This window comes from Drosophila serrata, unplaced genomic scaffold, assembly GCF_035046125.1.
Source record: "Drosophila serrata isolate PLE 108 unplaced genomic scaffold, ASM3504612v1 contig_272, whole genome shotgun sequence".
Lineage (NCBI taxonomy): Eukaryota > Metazoa > Arthropoda > Insecta > Diptera > Drosophilidae > Drosophila > Drosophila serrata.
Window position 1 is genome coordinate 2,924,307 of NW_028257170.1, and position 20,143 is coordinate 2,944,449.

General features: G+C 41.4%; 4 protein-coding genes across 8 annotated transcripts; 2 read left to right on the forward strand and 2 right to left on the reverse strand.

Annotated features, from left to right (window-relative positions):
- Positions 1-71: 71 nt before the first annotated feature.
- Spc105R (Spc105-related) lies at positions 72-6,823 on the reverse strand. The gene is made up of 6 exons (XM_086834200.1): positions 6,362-6,823; positions 6,202-6,293; positions 5,364-6,136; positions 1,096-4,912; positions 568-1,035; positions 72-503 (listed from the first exon to the last, which is right to left on the reverse strand). The coding sequence occupies exons 1-6, from the start codon at positions 6,386-6,388 to the stop codon at positions 260-262; spliced, it is 5,421 nt and encodes a 1,806-aa protein (XP_086690326.1). The 5' UTR covers positions 6,389-6,823; the 3' UTR covers positions 72-259.
- Positions 6,824-6,849: 26 nt separating this feature from the next.
- tzn (hydroxyacylglutathione hydrolase tenzing norgay) lies at positions 6,850-10,972 on the reverse strand. 5 transcript variants are annotated; one of them, XM_086834202.1, is made up of 2 exons: positions 10,954-10,972; positions 6,850-7,805 (listed from the first exon to the last, which is right to left on the reverse strand). In XM_086834202.1, the coding sequence occupies exons 1-2, from the start codon at positions 10,955-10,957 to the stop codon at positions 6,955-6,957; spliced, it is 855 nt and encodes a 284-aa protein (XP_086690328.1). In that variant the 5' UTR covers positions 10,958-10,972; the 3' UTR covers positions 6,850-6,954. The 5 variants fall into 5 exon arrangements, with proteins under 5 accessions (XP_086690328.1, XP_020798805.1, XP_020798804.1 ...); XM_020943146.2 differs by lacking the exon at positions 10,954-10,972 and adding an exon at positions 8,229-8,319; XM_020943145.2 differs by lacking the exon at positions 10,954-10,972 and adding an exon at positions 8,074-8,293.
- Positions 9,597-10,900, forward strand: LOC110176731 (uncharacterized). The gene has a single exon (XM_020943175.2). It carries the CDS (start codon positions 9,632-9,634, stop codon positions 10,766-10,768), a length of 1,137 nt encoding a protein of 378 aa, XP_020798834.2. The 5' UTR covers positions 9,597-9,631; the 3' UTR covers positions 10,769-10,900.
- Positions 10,973-16,035: 5,063 nt separating the features above from the next.
- On the forward strand, positions 16,036-19,936 carry Six4 (homeobox protein six4). Its single transcript, XM_020943168.2, has 4 exons — positions 16,036-16,782; positions 17,650-18,065; positions 18,157-18,674; positions 19,643-19,936. Exons 1-4 carry the CDS (start codon positions 16,623-16,625, stop codon positions 19,746-19,748), a joined length of 1,200 nt encoding a protein of 399 aa, XP_020798827.2. The 5' UTR covers positions 16,036-16,622; the 3' UTR covers positions 19,749-19,936.
- The last annotated feature ends 207 nt before the right edge of the window (positions 19,937-20,143 follow it).

Here is a 20,143-nt window from a genome sequence, read left to right on the forward strand (position 1 = left end):
TGGTAAAGGTTAAAAATAAAATATATCTAATTTGAATGTATTTAAAACTTGGTAATATACACATATATTCATATTATTTAAGTTATTTTCATTTATTTTATTTCTACATGAGCCCAATTTACAAATACATTGAATAAGGAGAGACTTATAAAGAAATGTTAACCCTTAACAAATATTTTATTTAAAACTAGTGTTAAAAGATTTTATTCAAGTCATTATAAAACATTTAAGATAAAACCAAAAACAAAAACACGAATGCCTAAGTCGAGGTCTTAAGATATTGCTCTGGATTGGGCAGAAATGCTTCAAGGAAAGCAATTCCTTTTGGCATAAACTGAAGGTTTTCATTAAACAGATACAGTTCCGGCTGCAGGATGTCAGTAAAACAAATCTCCTCGACATTGGCTATTTGGACGACGAAATTGGTACGTTCAAATCGAACAAGAGGTTCGTCCTCGATGCATTTAACTACGGTCTTTCGCACAAAGATGCGATTTGATTGTCTAAAATACAAATAAATAATTATACTACAGATCCTTAGTTCTATAAAAAGTAATATAAACTCACCTCAAAAGCCTTGAATTCGTTGCCGTGAGTACTGTCAGCAGGTTGTGAAACGTCCGCTTGATCCCCACAACAATCTGATCGATGCGTTGCAGAAACTTTCGGAAAGACTCCTCGTCACTGCCCCCGAGTGCATCGGTGAGATTCGGTGGCATCTTGAGACTGAGCTGAAAGTTAAGGTAGTGCTCAAACGTTGTCCATCGCTCAAGGGGGGTGCCAGTCACCGCCTGTTCTTCAGCAATGGAGCACACACGTATGGCTGACTCGTCGTGCTCGTCCAGCATCTTGTAGTTAACCACAATCCGAAATGTGGTCAGCAGGCGGTGGTAGAATATCAATTGCCGGGATACCTTAAGCTGGTAGTCGAAGATCCAGTTGGGCTGCTGGTCGGCCAGCAAGCGGTCCAGGCGATCGAAGAAGGATTCTCTCGACTTGGCAGGGGCTTTGTCATGATTTCTTCTTAATTTTGGTCTATTGAGATGATATTTTAGGGTTTAGTTTAGTTGTACATATAACTGTTTATATTATTACCTCTTGAGCTTTTGCATTAGCTTTGTTTTGTCCCAATGGAATAGCCTCTCTTCTACTCTCGTCTCGTCCAAGGACTCGTTCATTTCGACTTCCTGACTCTTCATCTGCCAGTGCTTCTGCATCTCTTCAAAACTGGGCTTCAGCCGCTGCCGGTGCAGTCGCTGACGATCTTTGGTGAAGTCGAAGAGATTTATTTGGGGCAGCACAAAGGAATCGGTGCTTCGCCTTGTTTCACTCAAGGAACGATTGCAGTTGCCGCACTTTCTGCAGGAGGCACTGCTCCCAGCAATAACAAGGGGAGTTATTTGGGCCTGGCAGAGCTCAGGTTTGTGATATGGCTCCTCGACCTCTTCGTTTTCGACGGTTTCCTCGGCCAGCGTGGAAACCAGGCTTATTTGCTCGTTGTCTATCTGATTTTGTGGCTGCATCTCTTCCTGCTCCGCTTCCTCCTCCTCCGCATCATCCACATCCACATCTATTGCGCCGGCAAAAATCGTGGTGTCGCCAGAGAGATTAATAAACTTGGTGTGGGCAACGGCATAGCTTTTGAAGGTCCGATCGGCGGAGGAGGCACTTTCTCTGTTACAAGACTTGCGCTGCTCCTCCTGTGCCTCTTTCAGGAAGTAGGTGCTCACATCCGAAATGGTGATTGGTTTCTCCTCCAGTTCTGATGGCTGCGGCAACTGCAGGACATCATCTAGGGAGCTCACTTGCCCCAGCTGAGTCAGTGCAGCGTGATAGTCCCTCACTGGCTGCACCGTCTCATCGAAGTGGTCGATCCTGAAGCTAGGAAGGAACTTATGTGCCTCTGCCTCCGCCTCCATTGCGATTTTTTTTCCTTCACAGGCACCATCCTCCATATCGACCTCCATTTCCATGTCCATTTCCATTTGGCAATTGGCAAAGAGCTGGGTGTGTCGCTTTTTCGACTCTGGCAGATTGGGTGTGAGATGTTTAGGGAGGCGCTTGTGATTTGCCTGGCTTACCGGTGTCCCAAACGCAGAGGTGTCCATCTTTGCAGGGTGGTAAATGGAGCGTTGTCTAAGCTTTGGCTTGGGCAGTGGTGTCTTGCACATCTCCTCCTGATCCTCGAACTCGGTTAGCGACATACCGGGCGTAAAGTTACCCAAATCTCTGTATATTGATGTCAATCTGGGATGGTGCATTGGAGTGATTACCTGGGTATCTGGCTTCGGCATCGTCTCCTGAGGACTTTGATAGTCCAACGATACAGGTTTATTTCTTGATTTAAGACTTAAATCGTCAAAAATCTGCTCAGCCACTAGAATGGTATTTCTAGAGCTGGGACGTGGTTCCTCCTCTTGGGAGGGTATATGGTTTGGTTTAAATGCAATTTCCAGATCTTCCTCAATTGGCTCAGCTTTTAAAAGAGTTTGTCTTGACTTTTGCTGTCGATATGGAACCGAAGACGAATCGGTGGCATTGTAATTTAAAAGTGAAAGTTCCTCTTCAATGGGTTCTGATTTTATGATGGTTTTTCTAGGCTTAGATAACTGGTATGGATTTGCTGAGTCTTGAATATTCGATAGCACCTCCTCTTCAATGGGTTCCTCTGAATAGGGGTGAAGCTTTGGCACCGATTGTTCCCTTGAATGTGGAACTATATAATCCTCCTCTATGGGTTCCGGTTTTATGATAGTTTTTCTAGGTTTTAAGAGTTGATAAGAATCAGCGCGGACGTCGCTTTCTATATGCCTGCTGCTGGCTGGACTTTCCAAATCCATATCCTGCTCCATTTCCTCAGGCTTGCCCAAGTGGATTTCCTTGCTCATCGATTCGGATGTTGGTTGTTTCTCTGCTGAATTGCAACCTAAATCCTCAAGGATCGGCTCTGCCGCAAGAATAGTATTTCTAGCCTTTAAACGTGATGGCTCTCGAATTGGAATGTGCGACTTAAAAGCAGCAGGCTGATCTTCCTCCAAGGGTTCATTCATTAAAAGAGTTTGTCTTGTCCTTGGACGATGAGTTGTCTCCAAGGCTTTGTACTTTAAAAGTGATGGATCTCTTGGTTGTAGAATGCTGTTATCCTCTTCTATGGCTTCCGACAAGATGATCGTTTTTCTGGATTTGTGCGAGGGGTATTGACTTAATGGCTCTTTGGTATTTGGGTGCCTCTCCTCCTCTTCCATGTCAAGTGTTTGCCTTGATTTAGTAGCCATTTGCAGGTCATCTGTTGGATCTTTAATGCTAAAGTCAAGATCCTCTTCGATGGGTTCGTCTAGCACAACATTTTGTCTTGATTTTAATGGTTTCTGCGGCGGCGTTGAGGTTTTCAAAGGTATCTCCTGGCCTGGGTTTACTACATTTTCATTTTCCAGGTCCTCTGCTAGATGAAGTGTGTGCCTCGGTTTGGAATTATTCTTTTGCAAGGAAGCAGAGTCTAGTTCCGTGTACGGTACGGTGATCTCTTCTTCCATGCTCACCTGCATTAGGAGAGTCTCTCGACGTTTAGTTTTTATGCGGGCATAAGCTGGAGCTGTAGCTTCCTCCCTGGCCTCTTTCGCTCGCCGCAAATCCGTGACCTCCTGATCATGATGCGGCGAAGAAGCTGTGGTTTTCACGGCAGGAATTGCAGAGAAAGACACTGACTTATCCGCCTCCATTTCCACGAGATGATGAATAGTACGTCGAGGCGGAGGAGCTGTGGTTTCCCCGGCAGGAAGCGTAGACAATAATAATAATGACTGATCAGCCTCAATTTCTACAGGTTGATGAATAGTGCGTCGAGGCGGAGGAGGAGCCATGGTTTTCACGACAGGAATTGTTATTAATGACTGATCCGCTTCCATTTCTACAGGTTGATGAATAGTGCGTCGAGGCGGAGGACGAGCTGTGGATTTCACAGCAGAAACTGCAGAGAAAGATACTGATTGATCAGCATCCATTCCATCAGGCAGAGTAGAAGCTGCTTTGTTTACGGCAGGAATCGTAGACAATGATACTAAGGACTGATCAACATCCATTTCTACAGGTTTAAGAATAGTGCGTCGAGTCGGAGGACGAGTTGTGGTTTTCACAGCAGGAATTGCAACGAATGATCCTAATTGATCCGCATCCATTTCAGAGTCAGTGGTTTTTACGGCAGGAATCACAGAGAATGATACTGACTGATCCGCATCCATATCTTCAGGATGATGAATACTCTGCCGAGCTCTAAAGCTGGGCATGGGATGATGAAAGTCCTGCCTGCTTACTGGACGCTCCAAATCCAACTCAGAATAGTCGTAGGTGGTCTCTCGTCTCGTAGAGTTCTTGGAAGTATTTCTCGACTGCGTTTCATCCCCTAATCTGGCGTGAGCCAAGAAGTTTGTGTTATTTAGCATTATCTCATCCGCTTGTGATAGACGATATTTATTCTTGTCCTCCTTATCCTTCACTTTATCTTTTGCTTTATTCCTGATCTCCTTTGTAGGGGGAGCTATTGGAGGCGGGGACATGGCCATGCTTTCACTAAAATTCAGCATTGCTCGTGGCTTGATGCTGCTCTTGATGTCCCGCGTCGGACACTCCTCCTCCGTCTCCATTCCCTCCAGGCCCAGGCCATGCCAGTAACGTTTCATCTGGGCCTTGCGATCCGTCGTGGGTGTCTTGGGGCCATTTGGAAAGAGCTGAATCTTGCCCGCCTCCAGTTCATCGTTAAGTTGACGCAAGTTGATCTTTTTGCTGATGCGCTTACCCGATATCATGTCGAGGGGCACTAACACGGATTCGTCCTTAAAGTTGATGGTGCTGTTGCCGCTGCTGGCGCTCTCAAAGGATATATTGCACGGGGGTAAGGGGTCCCTGTCCGGCAAAACTGTAAAATAAAAAGAATTATATTCATGGGTATTACAGTGTTAAATGCTTAAAACATATTTAAATCTTTTAAATAAACAGAACTATATTTGTTCGTTAACCAATTAACAGTTTTAGCCTTTATAGGAACATTATTTCCAATATAAAGTAAGCTGGTTTAATTATTAGTTTTTTGCTAATGACGTAAACGACAAAGCCATAGTAAGTTTCACGGAAAAGGTAAATAAAAATAAGTTTAAAGAAGGTATAATTTATAAATAAATCATTAGGCAATGGGAAAAATAAATGTTTCAAACCAATTTTAGGCAAAACGAAGAGAATATATGGACATGGCTAGATTGAATCTCCTAGTAATGCATCTGTACCAACTGTACATATAAAAAATGCGTTCTGATTTAAATTGTACATATTTAAATGTTTATATTGAAATAATTGGTAAAGAATAAACTCACCATTTAAAGAAGAATCAAAGGATATATCCACGTTTTCATGTTGAGTCTTGTTCTTGACCTTCTTTACCGGCTCCTCCTCCTCCAGCTCCATGAAAAGTGATTTCTGTGCCGGGCATATGTTCTCCTTTTCGTTGGCCATCATATTGTGATGGTCATTAAACATTTCCAGCCCAATGTCCTCGGTTTCCAGCTGCATATTACTCTGTTGTATGGAAAGCTGGGAAGCAGGAGCAGTGGGCACAGAATCAATGGGAGTAGGAGCAAGTGGTGTGATGTCCATAAAGGAATCACTCATACAATTAGCTGTGGTATGTATGCTGCTCTCTCGTTGACTGATGGGTGGCAGATCTCCGCCATTCGTATTGTGGAGGAATGACTTTTGCAGCCTGGCCACCAAAGATCCAGACATCACATCGAGGGTCTTGTCCATAATCCGGTGATCGTAGAGGGTGTCCTGCAGCCCCTGCCGCTCCTCCTGCGTAAGAACCAGCGAGTCCCGGACTGCGCCTAGGGGCTTGTGCTTTTTCCTTGACAATTCGCAGGGCAAAAGGGTCACATCCACGCTGGTCTGCAGATTCAACGTAATGTCTATGTGGGTGCGTTCGCAGACGCTGGTCGCCGGCAAAGAGATGTTTTCCTTGTCCTCACCATTTAACGCTTGTGAACCTGCTCCTGTTCCCGATCCTGATCCAGAGTTGTCCTCAGCGCTGAGGTGATCGGATACCTCATACGAGTGATTCCAGTTCTTGGGCTCCTCTGTGTTTACAAATTCCCTGGAGCAATGCATTGGAACATTATAAATGGGACTTCGCAGGGATTCCTATAGGCCAACACTCACCTCACGGACTTTTTTCCACTGAAGCTGATGCGGCGCTTGATCCGAATCGCAGTCGTGGTAGTGTCCTCCTCATTGTTCGGCGCCTTCCGCAGCTGCAAAATGGAACATTTTCAACGTAAGTAACAACGCTCGATTGTTTTAAGTTCTTGAAAGCACTCACGGAACTCCTGCGATTTGTTTTATTCATGTTTTTGTGCTCTTAGTGTTGGTTGCTTTTAAAATACGACGCCGCGGCTTCTGTGTGAATGGCTGGAGAGCGTCGTTTCGCGATCGGCGTTTTGTTGTGAGTGGCACTAGTTATCGTTCTGTGTGAATGTTTAGCAAAGTCTGGTAACGCCAAGCGTTCTTGAGCGAATTTCAACTTATGAATAAAAACCGGGCGGTCACACCGATTTTTTCAAATTGATTGCCAATTTTCGGAAGCATTGAAGATCGCCTACTCATTTAAGAAAATTAAAGAGATTAACCAGCGGAAAGCCAAGAGTGGAGGAGGGGCAGCGATTGCTTAAAATATATGAAAATATTATAAATATTGGGGTGCCATTTCATTTAAGCTGTATTCTCAGAAGGAGGAATGTTTACAAGCTGCCCATGGCTATGCTACGAACGAGTAAATTGCTCCCAGACAATGTTACAAGCGTAACCAACTTCATATACCATCAATTTTATTTACTATTAATTCCAATTTTAAATCACATGCATTAAAAGTTCTTAAAGAACAAAAAAAAAAAAATAGGGACCAAGGGGAAATGCTCAAGCCTTGAATGTATCCTTCTCCTTGCGCAGCTTTCCCATGGTCACAATGGGATCAGTGGCGCCGCCTGCATGTTTCTGCACCGTGGACTCATGGACACGCATGAACGGGTTCCAGGACTTCTCCTCGCCAATGGTTGAGGGAACGGTGGGATCCTGAGAGGCACGACGGTGCTTGGCCCACTCAATACGCTCCTGGATGACCGCGTTGTCTGGCTCCACGTGCCGGGCGAAGCTCATGTTCTGCAGCGTATACTCGTGTCCGCAAAAGACCTTTGTGCTGTCCGGCAGAGCCGAGAGCTTGGTGCACAACGCTTCGTACATCTCCTCGGGCGTGCCTTCAAAGAAGCGACCACAGCCGCCCTGGAACAGGGTATCGCCGGTGAAGACGGCTCCCTCGCCGCTGCTGCCATCGGCTGCCGTGACGTGGTAGCAAATATGTCCGGTGGTGTGACACGGCGTTGATAGGCACGTCACATTCAGGCTGCCAATGGTGAAAGTGTCGTCCTGTTTCACCTTGTGGTTTAAGGCGCCGATGCGGTCATCACCGCCGTACACATCCAGCGCCTGGGCCCATAGCTTCACGAGCTTCTCGTTGCCGCCGGCATGGTCCCAGTGGTGATGGGTGGTCAGCACCTTGTTTAGAGTAACCTGTGCCTCCTGCACGGTCTTGATCACCAGCTCCGGGTCAACGGGATCTACTACAGCAGCCTCTCGCGTCTTCTGGTCCACGATAAGGTACATGTAGTTGTCCTGCAGTGCCGGCAGGATCTTAATGTCCATGCCCGCAAGCTTTACATCTTCCAAAGTGCTGTGCATGCCTCTCAAGCCGACTTTCCTTAGTTTTTGGACTAAAACGAGAATGATTTACCAGTCAGTTGACATATGGAAAGGTCACTCGAACAGGGCAAAACAAGACAAGATACGATAAAAACACAAATGGCGAGCCGCCATCGAAAGATTAGATTAAACACATATACATGGATAGATTACGCTTGACGAGACTTGGACAGACGGGCACAGCCAGAAATCGCCTTTGCGTGGACCCGGCACCAGAGAGCGAAGGCGTCGGAGGAGCCGCCACCAGCCGCAGGCCCAATCGCAGACTGCTGGACGAACCTCGAAAGTAAGCGGCCGTCAACTGGGTTTCCACCGAGGTGGACACACTGCGCCACGCGGAGGACAGCATTGCGGCAAATGTGATTTTATGGATTGGCTAGAGCGGGGGGTGCTTTTCGAGATGAAGTAATTAATAGTCTCCAAAAAGTAATTACAGTTGGTTTTTTTTTATCCGGTTCGGTATTGAATGTGGCCGTATCTCCCGCTGTTCGATTTACCTACCGTTCAAAATTCTCTAATTCGTCTAAAAAAGGAAATATCTCATCCACGGTAGCTGGTCACATTAAAAACGTAAGCAATTCACGTAAAATTCAAGCGTCGGTAAAGTCAGAACGCGCGCCAAATCAAAACTTAACGGAAATGTAAATAAACTGTAGAATTGTCATCTATGTCGTTTCCAACGGTTCATACACCTCATTTGGATTCTTAAACGATTTAGTGCTGTATTTAAATGTTAATTTAGTAAAGAACACACAACAATGCATTTGACGTACCTCTGAACAGTAAATATCTATGACCAGTAATTAACAATGATCAGTAAGCTTCTATGAACATTAAGTTGCTATTATCAGTAAGTAACTCTGAATAGTAAGTATCTATGATCAGTAATTAACTATGAGCACTAAGTAACTATAAGCAGTACGATCAGTAAATATCTATGACCAGTAAGAAAGTATGATCAGTAAGTATCTATGACCAGAAGGTTACTAACTTTGAACACTAATAAACAATGACTTGCAACTTTTGTAACACAACACATTTCTAAAACTTGGCCAGCAGGAGTCACTTCGTTCCGGGGATTTTAGAACCAGTTGGGAATCATATGTATGTGCGAAATTTGTTTTGGAACAAATTCAAGAGCAAACTATTTGAAGAAAACTATGAAGTTATTCTTCTATATAATTTTACTAGTATATAAGTCGGAGCATGGCGAATCGGTGGACTTTATATATACATCCATATATATAGCTGCATTAGGAACGAACGATCGGAAAATTTTAAGAAAATTAAATAATTATAACTTTTTCAGTTTTTAACAGATTTTCATTAAATTTTAAATATGGGGCCATTTTATATTATTCTACAATTTGAGTTAAATTTTATGAAAAACGGCCTACTATATCATATAGGAAAATGCAAAACGGTGAATGTAAAACTGTAAACATATGTAATAATATATAATATATATATTTTATTATTTTTTTCTAGTAAGTTAACTCAATAACTTATTTCTCATTTTATGGAATTTTTAAATTTATTTTTATTTATTTTTAATTTTTAACTGAAATATGTAAATTAATTAAGGCATTGAGGTGCATGCGGCGCTGGTAAGAGTTCGAACTGCAATTGCAAAGATTTATTATAACAAAGTTGTTACCCAAGTTTAAACCCTTAATTACTTGTCCGTGTATCATTAATGGTGTGCAATCAATAATCAATAATAATTAAGAATCGATTCAAGTTGTTAAAGGAAAATATCATATAGTAGTAGTAGGGTTGAAATATCAAGGGTATAAAACTAAATAACACTCATACTGTCATAGAGATTATTGTTTCGATGCGTGTTCCAACTCAGGTGGTAAGCTTTAAAATGTATCTAAGGCCATTCCATATCCCCCTCAGTTGTCAGTTAGAATCGAGAGAAAACTTAAAACAAAACCTTAAGGAACCCGAAAAACCAATGTCCGAGACAACAGATCCCAATGGCTCCACCTCCAAGTCGAATCTGATTAAAATGAATCATGTGGGCGTGACGGCGAAGATGCAGTCCCCGCTGAAGAAGATACTGCCCCGGATGAACTCATCCAGTGACTCGGATGTGTATCAACATGCAGGCACACAATATAGCATTTTCAAGACCGACAATGGCGAAGATATGTCCGAAATTACGGTGGCCTGTAGCTCCAGTTCCCCACGAACGCTGTACGAGATGCACGCGGAGCCGGAGAAGAGTCTGCTTCAGCTGTCGAAGGGTAAGCCCCAAAGGATCGAGTTCCAGCGCTACAACAAGAAGCGTCCCCATTTGACTGTGCCAAAACGATCTGCTCCAAATTTGAAGGAGCGCTCCAAGCCCCACAAAACGTCGCCGAAGGTGCCGAAGGTGGGACTGCTGGGCCGCCTCATCCAGTCGCTGGACCAGATGTGCAAGTGTCACAGCCAGCAGAAGGCCATTATCGATGACTTGCCGGAGCCGCAGTGGAATCGCAAGGAGGCCACCCGGCACACCTGCATCGGCATCTATCCCTTCGAGCACGGCTGCGCCGAGTATCTCAGCACCACGGACACACATCCCAAGATAAATTCAATCATCCTGGCGGATCGGGCCACCACATATGCCACCCATTTCTGGGCGGAGCTGTTCGGTCTGCTGCACATCGCCGTGGCCTTTGTGGTGGCCTTCATCTTGCAGAGCTATCGCTTTGTGCTATACTCCCTGATAAACACTCTGATTGTGGGACTCCTGCACATGACCTCGGATTACCTGGTGAAGCCATTACTGACCATGATTTTTAATGGTTACCTGCAGCCTCCCTTGATATTTTTGTATAATGTTTTGTGCTCTATCCGGGATATCCTAGAGCCGGTGGCTGAGACTATCAATAACTTTATGAAACCCTTGGCCACAGTGGGTAATAGTATTCGATTGGCGGATGTCAACTACCGTCAGATAAAGCGAATATCCAAAGATGTTTGATTATAGTTTTCATTCTTAAATTGTTAATTTTTCTAGTTTATTAATACTTAATTAGTTATTTTAGTTCTTTATAGTTTATTCATGTTGATTTCTGACTGTTATGTTATTAAAAATATAAAATCTATTATCAAACTAGTTTTAATCTCAAAGGAAGTTAACTACGGAAAGGATTCACTGAGACTTACCCATAAATAGGACGCACAGTTGGCCTCTCCAAGGCTGGAAGTCATCGTTGGTAAATTCCAATTGGGCTTCTTCCAGTTCCAGGGAAACGGGACTACTCCAGGTGATCCAGATGGATTAAGATGGCCACGTCATATCATTGGAGCAAGGAGCAATCACTATCACTAGAGATCAGAACGAGACGGAAGCTGCGACAGACTGAGGCAGCGGCAAGAAGCGCGCCTCTATTTATAGGCGGAAGAGCAGAGTGCGTGAGGTATACTGGGAGAGAGAGAGATAGATGTATCAAGAGAAAGAGATGGTGGGAGAGTGAGTGAGCGATGGACATAGGCATAGGGACAGAGCGGGAGCTAGAGGCAGCGATCTATTTAGGGAGAGAGAGAGAGAGAGAGGGAGCTCATATTTGGGATTGAAAGTAAGAGTCAGAGGGAAAGAGAAAGTGTTAGAGAAAACAAACTTCTGGAAGTCTAAGTCTAATTAATAAATAATAAGAAACTTTAAGGCTTTAAACTTTAAATGAAAAATTATGTTATTAACTTAATCTATCGCAAAAAAAATGCTCCCTTTTTCCTTAAAATCTAATATTTCCAGTAGAAATTTGTTTTATTTTCAAAATCCTCCATCCCTGATGTTTCAATTTCAATTATTCCTGCAGGGGCGGAGCCATTACAACCCCTAAAAATTCAACAAGTTCTCTCAGCTACGACCGTCTCCATCTCCACGCACAACATTACGCACATTCCAAAATCCAGATCGGATTACATTGTTTTTCTTGTTTCACAGAATTGTAGTCATGGTGACACACACACACACCCCCTCCCGGCTTTGAAGGACCCTTCAACTTAAGGGTTGGTGCGGCGCTCAATTACGTTGAATGCAACATTTATGATTTATTTGCTCATTTTGCGGCCAGGGGAAAAGCATATGTCCAAAATAAAAAATTTTCAAAAAATAAACGTACACTAATTGTGTCCCAAGAGTATTCAATTTGTACAATTTTGGGTTAATGAAGGCGCTAGAAAAAAAACACCCATTTTTGTTGTTTATTTAAAGAATGCAACAGATTTTTAAACAAACTTAATGTTGGTTTAATTTTACACAAACTATAGATATAGCTTTGAGAGATAACGATTTGGTTGGATAATTTAATAAAGATTAAATATATTTCAGCATATATTTGATATTTATTGCAGCTTTATTTATTTCTAGACTTAATAAGTTAAAATCTAAGGGTGTTCTAAATAAATTACAGGAAATGCAAACTGCAAATTAGAAGTAACACTTTGCTTTTATCTTAACTGATTTTAGGACTTTGAACATCAGGATAACCTTCGATTTCAGGTACCTTCAGTAAAACCAACTTATGAATGGATTTTCTCTGATGTTATCTTATCAACATCCTTTCACCTTATATCCATACCAACCCAGACAGATTTTCCTGGAACTCAAGGTATTATATTTAGAAAAAAATAAAAATAAAATGTAAAACTGATCTACAAGAATGATTGCCATCAAAAGGGCTTCAGTTTGCATTTCCAGTTAAGTTTTCATTTTCAATGGAAGTGTCGCATTCAAAAGGTAAACACTCCCATCAATTATTATACATTCATATTCATGCAGTCACCTTGTAAATTTACAAATAGTTGGAGTGGAAAAAGGAGTTGTATTTATGTTATTTATTGGCTGCGTGGAGAGGGAAGCATCAGCGAAGCTTTCATTAATGAGAATAATGAGCTAGTGTGGTTGCCAATGAAGGATCATCTTACACGGCAATGGAATGGGTGGAGGAAATTGGACTACTCATAGTCACTCAGACTGCCCACCCAATTATCTGTGGAAATTGTTTTCCACAAAGTATCACGGCATATGTTTGAAATTAATGAAGGAAACTGGCAAGGCATTGATTGATTTGGCGGCAACAAAAGATTATTATAAATTGGATTGTCAGCTGGATGTATCTTTAAATATTTTTGTCAACTTTGCTTATAAGCTAAGGACAAGAAATAAAAAAATAAATGGGATATATTACTATAAATTTAAGTAAATAAATGTCTTACAGTTTAAATTAAAGAGTTTTCAATTAATCATAGTAAACTATAATTTTAAGCTGGGTTTTATTTATGTTTGTAATGGAAGACATAGACTAAACTGTGTTTGATTTTGTAAGATTATTCAGCTATGTTTAAATTCCATCTAATTTATTAGTACTTTAATATTTAAAGTGTTTACAAACTAATATTAATTGGATTGCTCTGACATATACCTATAAATATCCATTTGCTGGCTACGCGTAACACCCAAGCAAGACTCAATTTTTCATCGAAAAGGTGCGAAAATCATTTGGCATCGCCAGACAAAGACTCTCCCACACATAATACCCTCGGTTGGCCCATTATTGTGTGATCGACAGGCGGATAAGGGAATCCTCCGCATGAATGGGAGCAGCACCACCACCAGACAGGCATCGGGACAAGGTGACACCTTACCAGACAAAAACGTTTTTGTTGGGAATTTCGGGATTACAGATGGTAAGCTGTTTTCTGGGCTGCTCTATTTTCTATTCTCACTGGAATTTGGGGGATTAACCGGGCTCTTACTCCTCTGGAATGATGACGTTTGCTAAATATCCTCTCGAGTGTCCTGTCTCTTTTTGCGAGAAGTTAAGCAATTTGTCGTATGTCGACAGTGGGAACAATGCCCAAGTACAATGGAAAACCATTGAAAAGCAATTCAAAATCTCGGGGCTGGCCAGCCACAAATGGTTATGCAAGAAGTTACAAGAAAATGTACAATTTGAGAAGAACTTGACGGAGTTTTCATATGGAAAATTGAGTAATAGCTCGAGATTATCGCAAAGTGCCTTGGCATTTCCGAGTATATCCGAGCTAGAAGAATTATAATGCTGGATGATGCAAAAATGTTTGTTTGGAATTGACCCTGAAATAAGAGAGGAGCTACTTAGTTGGCAGGAAGTGATCATGCAATAAGCGGATTACGACAAGTTGAGAAAGGAGAAGAGATATATGGAAACTTGGAAAAAAAATAATCAAAACAATCAATTGAATTATTAATAAAAATCTAAATAAAATATTAAAAGTATTTAATAAACTCTGCAAAGGTTTAAGGGTGTTACTTTCATTGGCTAAAAATTCAGGCTCAATAATTTCCTAAAAGATCTCATAAAAACAAACCAATTCCTATAACGTTATCTTACTAATCCTTATCTCAGTTTCTTAAATTTTATTGTGTTGTTTTTTCTAACTTTTAACTTATTTGTTGCGATGCGATGCGAGTTGCATTCATGCGCTTGCATTATTTAGGAAACAGACACCAGACGACCGAAAGAAAAAATCTGCTGGCTCAGCCAAACACTATAGTGTGGGAACCAAAATACGCGTTTGCCACCGAGCTCTCTAATAAAAAATAATACAAAAAGCTTAGTTTTGACAGCTCGTAAGTCCTGCCACGTGATTTTAATAATGGAATTACTCCGGCTGAGATTACAATCCTTTCACTGCGGTCAATTAGAGGGCACACCTCCAACACCGTGGGGTGTTGCCAGGCAACAACAAGGGAGGATGGTATAGAAACTTGGAAATTAGTAAGAGTCCTTTAAAGTTAAAGAAACTAATTATACTCTTACTTTAATAGTTGACAACCTCTGGATAAATAAATAAACTTTTCAAACGTAACAAAGGCCAAATTACACAATGGGCTTATTCAGCATGGCCGATAAGATAATGTTCCAAGGAGTAATTCACAATTTTATCCAAGACCTACCTTTAGTTTTGAAAGTCTAGAAAATAATAATGTTGATAAACCTTCCGATAAATAGTCCTAATCTGTAATAACCTTCAACACCTGTGACTCAGGACAAGCACTGGGATAAGGGCATGTGAATTGAGGGGATATAACATGGTGATAGTGCTCCGGGTGCTAGCTGTGACAAATCTGGGTTTTTGGGACTGCGTTCAGAGGGATTTTCGAGTGTGACGAAATCGTCAACCCTCCCAATTTAATGCTTAATGAATTCCCAGCGACAACAACAGACAGAATGCGAGTGCTCCTGTTTCTGTCCTTGTTCCTGTTCCTGGGGCAACGCAATTGTTTGGCCTTTTTGTGGATTGTCACCTTTGTCATGTCACTTTTATTTCACTTTTATTCCCTCACTCCATTTCGCGATGAATGCAGTCGAGGAGCGTTTTGTAATTGAAATTTGATCCCATTAGATGAGCAGCAGCAGCAAAGGAGAAATTTTTCAGATCCCAGCCTCAGTCAAGCATCAAATTGCAGAGAGTCTGACTTTAAATAACTATTGCATTTCATTTAAAGTTCTTTAATAATTTTGTACTATTAGAGCATAAAATTTTGGGGAAATCCAGTAATTTTCAAATATTTTTGAATGAAAACATATTTTCTATCTTTCAAGAATATTTTGATTTTGTTTTAAAACAATAAGGTTTTTCATTTTAGATAAATTACACTGTAATTATAATAAAACGTTCATTGTAAAATTAAATGAGCATCATATAAATATAACAAAAACCTTTACAGTTTTAATTGAATTCCTTTAAATAAGCTAGAAATGGATAAAGAATTAAAAAAAATACAAATAAACAATTAACATATTTTAAACACTGTATCTAAAATATATATCAAACAGTATTTAATGCAAGAAAATGTTTTACTGTAACTATTATTTAAGGTCTCAAGTTAATGAATACTCTTCGCTGAAGCAATGTCACAGAAATTCGATGTAAATTCCGAGAAGTTAAAAAACACAAACGGGGGGCATTCATTAGACACCCTCGGGGCGCTAATGAGGTCATGATGTTTCCAAATCCAAGACCCTCCGCTTCTGCCCCTATTGAAGACAACCAAAAACAATGCGAAGAAGTTTGCACAATTCGCAGATAACGGAACAAAATGGCTGACACCGGACACGCCCATCGTCCAAAGGACCAAAACGGAAGCGGAACCACCCCTGAAAAATTGGCCAGATTGCAGCCAGTTAACGGTGGCCGTTTCAACGGGAACGGAATGGAACGGAACACACAGCCTTGGAGTGCAATTTTCGGTCGCTTGCAGTTGAGTTTGAAAAGCGGACGCGTTCAGTCGCAAGGAGAGAATCGTTGTTTAACAAAATATATATACACATATATAAAAAAGATTCTCAATAATCTAATATTAAAAAATTATTATTATTACAAATAAACAATAAACCGTTGGAAAGTTAAAAGTTTAGTCTAAAAATACACTCGCTAGATTTGTGAGTTTAATAAAACAAAAACCAAATTTTAGAGAACTTCAATACAAATTTAAGCAATCGGAAAACTAAAAATTAATGAGTATTATCAAATACACTCATTTAATTTAAATTTAACAAAAAACAAAAACCTTTAAAAGCTCAAATTTCAATCCAAAACGTGAAACCAAACTTTCTTAATAAAAATTCATAACTAGCTAGTTATTTTACCTAATAATTATCTCCCAAAAATTATTATAAATAACCAAACAAATTAATCCGTCAAAAGCTTAGTGAAAAACAAATAAAACTTATTAAAATGCAGTTCTAAAATTTCATTAATTAATAACCCAACAACTAAGGTGATAAGTGAGCAAACAAATTAATTTAATAAACCGGTGAACTGTGTTCAGTTACCGCTGGATAATGTTCGAGAAAAATATGGATACCAATAATCTGTCGGCCTCGATTAGCGGTGACTTGGACTCGACCAGTTCCGGCGGCACATCCTCGGATCACTCAGCAGTCCAACAGGACAATCTTAGCTCACCCATGGCCTACGGATCACTCTTCCTGCCCAATGCTGGTAAGTGTTGGTGCCACCGGATACCTAGACATATCTATCTATGGCCACATCCAGAGATTGGATCCAACTAGGTCTAGTCTTATCGTCGGAGCTTTAGAGCCAAGACCTGATCCATATCGGATTACTGGACGGACAGAGGCGTCAGTGCGGCGCTGCATAAACAATTAAAGCCTGGGACTACAATTCTGCTGAGAAGCACACATTTTTGAGGACTGCATGTGTGCAGGGTGTACGGTTTGGGTTGTCCAGTTTCGACCTAATTTTGTCAAGGTGGTAGCAAGAAAATGGGAAGGAATATAGGATATAGGAAAACATAATTCCCTAAAACAAATTTTTGGATTTTGCACTATTTTTAAAGGTGCATCATGGTAAATCATAGTTACTCTATCAAATAAACCAGAGACTCAATTTTGAAAGAACAAGTTATTTTGTATGAATTCTTTATACTTATAATAAAATATTCTACAGGGCACTCGAAATTCGATTACCGCCAACCACTGCACCATCAAATGCATTATGTTTTTTTAATATTTACATATTTATACTTGCATCCACACGCTGACTTCTCGGTGCATTTGTGTGTAAGCATATCGCATTTATTTATTAGCTCGATGTCTCTTTCGGGTCTCAATATGATCCACAGTCCCCGTTCCACCGTTTCCCTGCCCGTCTGAGGTGTCGAAAGACAGCAACTGCTTCGGTCATGTCGGGCATTCGATTAGTCACATTTCTGATTTCGGGGGAAGAGTGCTGGAGGGGCCTCCGGGTATTTCCATTGACCACCGAAATGGCACGTGAGAAAGAACTTCTTGCAGTTTTTATACTCTGAGGTTTTCCCATGGTGATGATTTTCCTTTCCTTCCTCAGGCTATCGTGGCAACCTCTCTTGCAAAACCGTTCTGCAATTGGATAAATTTGCACCCTATGAGACGGCGGAAAAGGATCACCTTCTGGAGCGAAGATTCCAGGACATCACCAACGACTACGACAAGTCACCGCCGCCCACAGCCTCAACCACGCCCACTCACTATCCCAGCCTAAATAGCATTATCTTTGAGAATGGCTGCTCCGGCAATCTGGGGGATCTCAATGGGAACACAAAGACAGATTCCCTGTGCGGCGGCGGTGGCGGCGTTGGTGGCTTGTCAAGGAGCGGAAGTGGCCTAGGCGGCAATCCAGGGAGCGGAGGTCATCTCATATCGAATCTAACGGCTGCCCATAACATGTCCGCCGTTGGCAGCTTTCCCATCGATGCCAAAATGCTGCAGTTCTCCACGGATCAGGTAAGATTATGACATCCAAAACGAGGTGTCCTGTAAATCGAAAAATCTTAGTCTTAGACTATCTTTTCTAATTAAATCTATTTTATTGCAGATCCAGTGCATGTGCGAGGCCCTGCAGCAGAAGGGCGACATCGAGAAACTGACCACATTCCTGTGCAGCCTTCCCCCCTCCGAATTCTTCAAGACCAACGAGAGTGTGCTGCGTGCACGGGCCATGGTTGCCTACAATCTGGGGCAATTCCATGAACTGTACAACCTTCTGGAGACGCATTGCTTCTCAATGAAGTACCATGTGGATCTACAGAACCTCTGGTTTAAGGCCCACTACAAGGAGGCCGAAAAAGTACGCGGACGACCCCTTGGAGCTGTGGACAAGTATCGACTTCGAAAAAAGTATCCACTGCCCAAAACGATCTGGGACGGCGAGGAGACGGTATATTGCTTCAAGGAGAAGTCGCGGAATGCTCTCAAGGACTGCTATCTGACAAATCGCTACCCCACGCCCGATGAAAAGAAGACGCTGGCCAAGAAGACTGGTCTGACGCTTACCCAGGTGTCTAATTGGTTCAAGAATCGCCGCCAAAGGGATCGAACGCCCCAGCAGAGACCGTAAGTTGATCCTGGTTTAACTTTAGGGCCTAGAAAACTTAAATTTAAGATTTCGATTTAAGATTAAAATTCAGTCATGAATGAAGATTCAGTGAATTGAAGTTAAAGCCTTCTCTCCAGTCTTCAGATTCTGTCCCATCTAGCTTTAATCCTTTTCTTATCAAGTCTTTGAATATTTATTTTTGTATATATTTCTTTAGTTTTTAATATCCGTATTTATCGTTTTGAGTGTAGTCAGATTTTCGTTTCGATTCTTCCCCTTAACTCCAACACTCAAACTCAAACGTTTTGGTAAAAGACGAACTGTAGCTGGTCTTGCCCATTTCCATTTCCTCATAACTCGTAAAACAATTCATTCAACACTTGAGAGCGAGCGTGTTGTTCGCCCTAGAACTCTTCGAAATCCGAACGAATATAATCAATTGTTTTGGAATTGGCATTAAAGATCGTTTGTTAGTGACCGTAAAGCACTTGTGCGTCCAGTCCCGCCCACTTGAGCGTGTTTTATGTCCAATTTCGCCGGCTCCTTGCACGGTCCTCTGCATATTTATAGAGCCGAGGGACTTCGGACGTGCCCCGGCTCCTCCTAACGCAGCGCATGCGTGTAGCATGTGCCGCCGCCTGTCCCCTAGCCGCCATACCATACGCCACTCCCTCCCGCTGTTTGATCGCATCGCCTGCCCAGGAGAAGCGTCAAATTGCACCACACACACACGCACACTATACACCATGCACTATGCACTACGTTCTGGAACTCACAAGTGGAGTAAATGTGTTTTATTTTATGTTAAAATTTATACAGTCACACATCCATAACTAGGAACCCTCAAGTGGAAATTTAAATAATGGATTCCACAAGAAATAAAAATAATCTTTTTATGTCTGGGTCTTAAATTGAAAAATTTTATAAAAGAATCCTTTGATGAAACAACCATGATATATACTTGTTTTATTTTCTTTCTTTGCAGTGATATAATGTCAGTCCTGCCTGTGGGCCAGTTGGATGGAAATGGCTTTCCGCGCATGTTCAATGCCCCCAGCTATTATCCCGAAACCATTTTCAATGGTCAATAAACTTCGGTTCCATGCGAGGCTTTTTTGTGTGTGTGTAAATAGGGAGAAATTCGTTTTAATATTAGGAGAAAAGCTAATTAAAAATTAGTCATCAAATGGCATGATTTTATTAGGTTTAATAAAATAATTTTTGCTTTATATGTACGTACAATAATGTAATGGCTGTAGATGAATAAATGAAAATTACTGTATAGCAGTTGGTTTTATTTAAGGTATGCGGAATGGTTATTTCTTATTACCTTTATTTATAAGCGAATTTAAATTTAAAGGAAAAATGGAAAACATAAAAAAAAGAATATAAGATTATTGAAGGAAATATGGAAATATTTTCAAAATTGTAGCTTTTGTTGCCGCTTCCCTTAAAACCTTCTCGAACGAAACGCCAATTTTCTAAT